We start from the raw sequence: 6,084 nt of genomic DNA on the forward strand, positions 1-6,084 counted from the left end.
GTGTCTGACTTGATTAACTTACATCTATTCAGCACTTAATGCAGTATTTGACACAAACTACGTTTTAACAATGACCTTATTATTATTATTGGTAGTAATAATAATAATGAGCAGCTCTAAATGCAATCACATGAAGCAAAAGCTTCAGAGTCTAATACCCAAGCAGAACAAGCTTCTGCTTCTGCAGACTTCTGCAAAGCTTCACAAGTTTCTCATACTTAATATTGTGAAGTTAGGCTTTGAATTTTGTTTAAAAAAGAAACAAACATAAGCTTAGTGATGTTTATGGCTACAAAATATAACATGAAAAGGAATTTCATATTTCTTTTCAGAAGTTCTGGAACAGATCCTAATATATAACATGTAAATCTTTGGGAAAACATACCCCATAACAACCCATTCATAACACAATCACATTTCCAAGGAACATAACCTGCTGTATCACGGGGTCTACCTGTACTTTCCTTTCCTTGCCAAGAAAGTTAAAATATCAGGGTCCCTGCTATTAGGAGAAAGGATAACGATCCCTAGGAGAAGAGAGTTTTCCTGTTGAACACTTTTCTCAGGGCCCATTTCATGTCTTTGTTCCTCAAGCTGTAGATAAAGGGGTTCAGCACAGGGGTGACCACCGTGTACATCACGGATGCTATAGAGCCCTTCTGGGCTGAATGGGTAGATGTGGGGCTAAAATAGACCCCAAAACCAGTGCCATAGAACAAGGAGACCACGGACAGGTGAGAGCCACATGTGGAGAAAGCTTTGCCCCTTCCCCTGGCAGATGGGATTGTCAGGATGGTGGAGATGATGCGACTGTACGAGAACAGGAGGCCAGCGAGGGGCACCACACCCAGAACTGTTGCCAAAATCAACACAACTGTGTCATTGATGAGGGTGTCGGTGCAGGATAGCTTCAGGACCTGATTAAGTTCACAGAAGAAGTGATGGATTTCATTGTCAGCACAGAAGGATAATGGAACCACCAATAGGGTGTGTATCAGGGCCTGGAGAGTACTGACACTCCAGGATCCAGCAACTACCAGGGCACAGAGCCGTGGACTCATGATAGTGGCGTAGTGGAGAGGGTGGCATATGGCCACATAGCGATCATAAGCCATCCCATTGAGGAGGAACATATCCAGACCTCCAAAGAGGATAAAAAAATACATTTGTGCCAGGCAACCAGTGTAGGAAATGGATTTGCTGTGGGTCTGGACATTGATCAGCATCTTGGGGACCGTGGTGGACAGGAAGCAGATGTCAGCCAGGGAGAGGTTGGTGAGGAAGAAGTACATGGGGGTGTGCAGGTGCGGGTTGGAGCCAATGGCCAGGACAATGAGCAGGCTTCCCAGAACCCCGAGCAGGTGCATCCAGAGGAACAGCACAAAGAGGAACTGCTGCTGCTCCACCCGGTCAGACAGTCCCAGGAGGAGGAATTCCGAGACGGCGGTTTGGTTTCCCCTCTCCATGGGGCCTGTGGACCTGCTGGGGAGATGTTCAAATCGTATTATTATTTAGCCCAAATCTTCTCTCGACTGAAATGGTGAAGGGAATGAATGAGCAGTGTAAACTGAGAGGGGGTATAGCTGAACTCTGGAGCCCAAAAGAGGATGTGGTTGTTGTGGAACCATCACCTTGCCCCCTCCTACCTCACCTCGATTCCCTCCTTCTACACCCAGCCTGCACTCTTCACTTCTCTAGTGCTAACCTTCTCACTGTGTCTCAGTCTTGCTTGTCTCGCCGCTGACCCCTAGCCCACGTCCTGCCTCTGGCCTGGAATGACCTCCCTCCTCTAATCCTAAAGATAATCACTCTCCCCCGCCCCTTCAAAGCCTTATTGAAGGCACACCTCCTCCAAGAGGCCTTCCCAGACTAAGCCCCACTTTTTTAATCTCCCACTCTCTTTGTTACCCTGTTACCCTGTGTTACCCTGACTTGCTCCCCTTGCTCTTCCCCTCTCCCAGCCCCATAGCACTTATGTACATATCTGTAATCTTATTTATTTGCATTGATGTCTGTTCCCCCAACTCTTGACTGTAAGCTCGTTGTGGGCAGGGAATGTCACTATTTATTGTTGCATTGTACTTTCCCAAGAACTTAGTACAGTGTTCTGCATACAGTAAGCACACAATAAATACGATTGAATTAAATTGAATTGACTTGAACTGAATTGAATCAAATTTGAATAGGGCCTGGAGGACATCTCCTTCTTGGCTCACATTCTCTAGCTTCCTTGGGAGAGACAGAAATGGCCAGAATGGGAGAAGCAGCAACTACTAATGAAAGAAGATAAGCAAAGCTACAGCAGAAATAGGCTGAGGGGTCATGGATCTATGGTCAGGAAGGAATGTATCCATTGCCAACTTCCCTTCCCCCACTTCTACCCTTCCTTTATTTTTAGGCTGTGAGCCCCTAGTGGGTCAGGTACAGTGACTGAAATACCAACTTTGTTCCTTTCTCTAGTGCTTAGGGTAGTGCTTGGTATACAGTAGGTGCTCACAAAATGCCTTTGAATGAAAGAGTTCTGGGGAGTTTCAGGATGCTAAGAACTCAGTGGGCCATAAAAAAGCCACCAAGGAGTCAGGGGAGTCACTGTGGGGTGAGTGGGTGTCTGCAGGGATGTGGAAATCACCAGGCTTTTTTTGAGGTAGGGGAACAGAAGATCAGCACTTGAGGCTCCTGCAAGGAACCCCAAGGGTCAGATCACAGTTCAGAAGAGGGTCCACATCCTGGGAGCAGAAGCCCAGAGCCAGGGCTTCCATGAAAACCTTTCCTGCTGATATCCCCAATGGGTGGGCTCCAGTTGTGCAGATTCTGACCAAGCCCATTCCAATCAGAACTTTGGAATTAGAAGGACCTGGGTTCTAGTCCCTGCTCCTCGACTTGTCTGCTGCATGACCTTGGGCAAATCACTCCACTTAACTGCTTAGATAAAATTAGTAATTTTATCTGTTTTATTTCTTTCAGCTCCAGCTCAGCCTTCACCATTTCCCACTGCATTACTTTTTTTGGCAATTTTTCTTTGCCACAGCTGCTTGGTCTCCCTTCTAGCAGGTCCCCATTCTTCTTTCAGTGGAGTGGAGCAGTCCCACAACTCCTCCAGCTTTGAAAACTCCATCCCCACTATTCGCCCAAGGTAAAATACATAAGAATTAACACCTCCAGGGAGCCTTCCCAGATTAAACCCATTGGGTTTTAATCAACCAATCACATTTATTACACATCTTTGCAACAAGAGACCTGGATGCAGAGGTTGGAATGCACTTTTGCACCTCTGGGAAACTCTTCCACCTCAACAGATTTTGAGCATCATCCAAAGTCATTCAAGAATTACTGTACAAAGACAACTGTGTTCTAGAAGCTGACCCATGGAGACTGTAAACGGCTCCACAGAATCATCCAGGTGCTATGGGCAATTAGAAATCTGAAGAAAACTGAGTTGATTATCAACCTGCACCAGGGAAGCCATACACATCACCATAATAGCAGTAATAATAATACCTGTGGTATTTGTTAAGTGCTTACTATGTGCCAAGCAATGTACTAATTACTGGGGTGGATACAAGATAATCTGGATGGACCCAGATCCCGTCCCACATGGGAATCATAGTCTAAGGGAGGAGAAGAGGAATTTAATCCCCATTTCACAGATGGGGAAACTGAGGCACAGAGAAGTTAGGTGACTTGCCCAAGGTCACACAGCAGGCAAGTGGCAGAGCTGAGATTAGAACCCAGGTCTTCTGACTCCAAGGCCTATGTTCTTTTCACTACGCCTCACTGCTTCTCTAAATTCATACTGGCAACTGAGCTGAAAGGCTTGATATAATTCTTTTACCTCAGCAGCGCACAGTATTTATTGATCATCTACTGTGTATAGGGCACTGTACGAGGGCTTGAAAATCCACAATAGAAGTAGGAGATCTTAGATCAAAGATCTCATAATGTAATGGGAAGAAGAATAATAATGATAACAATAATAATTATAATCATGGTATTTTTTAAGAGTTTACTATGCACCAAGCACTGTCCTAAGACCTGTGGTAGATACAATATATCAGATTGGACACAGTCCCTGGACCACACAAAGTTCACAATCTAAGTAGGATGGAGAGCAGGTATTGAATCCCCATTCTACAGATGAGGAAACTGAAGCACAGAGTACTTAATTGACTTGTCCCAGGCCACACAGCAGGCAAGTGGCAGAGCTGGGATTTAAACTGAGGTCCTCTGACTCTCAGAGCCATGTTCTTTCCACGTTGCTTCCTCTAAAGATACGGTTCCATTCAGGATTGAACTGGGGACCTTTCGTATGTGAGGTACGCATGAAAACTGCTACATTTCGGAAGCCAGCAGTGGGACAGGCTCCCATTGTCTGTACACTCTATGGGAGCAGAAATAAAAACTTAGATACAACAGGCAAAGATGAATAATTGGAATAAGCAGATTGACACATAAGTGCTAAGGGTGATGAATTGGAGGACAGAACCAGGGGGTGGGGATTGATCAGGAGATGCCTGACCTGGTTTTGCAGGAGGTTTTGAAGAGGAAAGGGATGAGGTTTGGCAGATTTGAGGAAGTTCCATGCAGTGGGGTGGGTGAGAACAGTGGGTTAGATTCAAGAACAAAGGATAACAAGAAAGTGAGTTTGGGAGGATTGGAGAGTGTGAGCTGGGGTGTAGTGGGGAAAAAAGAAAGGAAAGATAAGGAGATGGCTAGTGGAGAGTACCATGACTGTAGACTGTAAACTCATCTCTAGACTGTAAATTCATTCTGGGCAGGAAATGAGTTTACTAACTCTGTTGTATTGTACCCTCTCAAGTTCTTACTTCAGAGCTCTGCACATAGTAAGCTCTCAATAAATACTATTGATTGACTGATTATGTAAGGTCCAGCATTATCAATCATGATACAGTAATCACATCTCAAAGTCATCTTTAACTGTTCTTTTAAATCACAAATCCATTGTACAACAGCAGGCAAAAGGCCTTGGGCAGCGTGACCTAGTGGAAAGGGTCAGAGGATGTGGGTTCTAATCCTGTTCTGCCACTTGTCTTCTGTGTGAACTTGGGCAAGCTACTTAACTTCTCTGTGCCTCAGTTACCTCATCTTTAAAATGGGGATGAAGACTGTGAGCCCTATGTGGGACAACCTGATTACCTTGCATCTACCCTAGTGCTTAGAAGAGTGCTTTGCACAGAGTAAGTGCTTAACAAATACAGTAATTATTTAGAAGCAGCGTGGCTTAGTGGAAAGAGCCCAGGCTTGGGAGTCAGAGGTCATGGGTTCTAATCCAAGCTCCGCCACTTGTCCACTGTGTGACCTTGGGCAAGTCACTTAACTTCTCTGTGCCTCAGTTGCCTCATCTGTAAAATGGGGATTAAGACTGTGAGCCCCATGTGGGACAACCTGATTACCTTGTATGTAACCCAGTGCTTAGAACAGTGCTTGGCACAGAGTAAGCGCTTAACAAATACCACCATTTTTTAAAAGGCCAAGGGAGGGTTGGGTTTCATCGAGAAGGGATTAAAAAACAATTGCAAACTTCTTCCACCATATAAAACCATAAAACACCAGCCCTTGCAATATTGCACATGGTTCTCATTGCCATGTCTTAGGAAGGACATAATTGAGTTGAATAATAATAATGATGGTATTTGTTAAGCGCTTACCATGTGCCAGACACTAAGGTACAGAGAAGGACAACCAAGATGATCAGGGGGATGGAGTATTTTCCTTATAAGGACAGACTGAAAGAGACATAGGTTGAGAGGGGATAGTATTAATGTCTACAGAATCGGGAAGGAGGTGAACAGGGTACAAATGAAATTCTTGTTCCCCAAATCCCATAGCACCAGAAGAAGGAAAACCCATTAGAGGTTGAAGGGAGTGATTCAGAACAGACAAAAGGAAACACATCTTCCTCCAAGCAGATTGCAAGTTTGGGATGTATTACCCCAGGAAGTTGAGCAGCCAAAAATATCAGCAAGTTCAAGAAAGATTTGCATTAATTCATGGATGAGTGGTCCGTGATGGTCCATTAGAAGAAAGTTGGGGCTGTTAGATGGTTCGTCCTTAACTCTGACGATT

The 6,084-nt window shown here is 44.8% G+C and overlaps 1 protein-coding gene across 1 annotated transcript; it reads right to left on the reverse strand.

Moving 5' to 3' along the window:
• Positions 1–527: 527 nt before the first annotated feature.
• LOC100086497 (olfactory receptor 7A10-like) lies at positions 528–1,466 on the reverse strand. Its single transcript, XM_001516555.2, has one exon. The coding sequence runs from the start codon at positions 1,464–1,466 to the stop codon at positions 528–530; it is 939 nt and encodes a 312-aa protein (XP_001516605.2).
• Between the last annotated feature and the right edge of the window lie 4,618 nt (positions 1,467–6,084).

This window comes from Ornithorhynchus anatinus, chromosome X1 (genome assembly GCF_004115215.2).
Source record: "Ornithorhynchus anatinus isolate Pmale09 chromosome X1, mOrnAna1.pri.v4, whole genome shotgun sequence".
Classification (NCBI taxonomy): Eukaryota; Metazoa; Chordata; class Mammalia; order Monotremata; family Ornithorhynchidae; genus Ornithorhynchus; species Ornithorhynchus anatinus.

Bases quoted from the DNA above. Each gene is read 5' to 3' on its own strand.
- LOC100086497 (XM_001516555.2), bottom strand. From the start codon at position 1,466: ATGGAGAGGGGAAACCAAACCGCCGTCTCGGAATTCCTCCTCCTGGGA.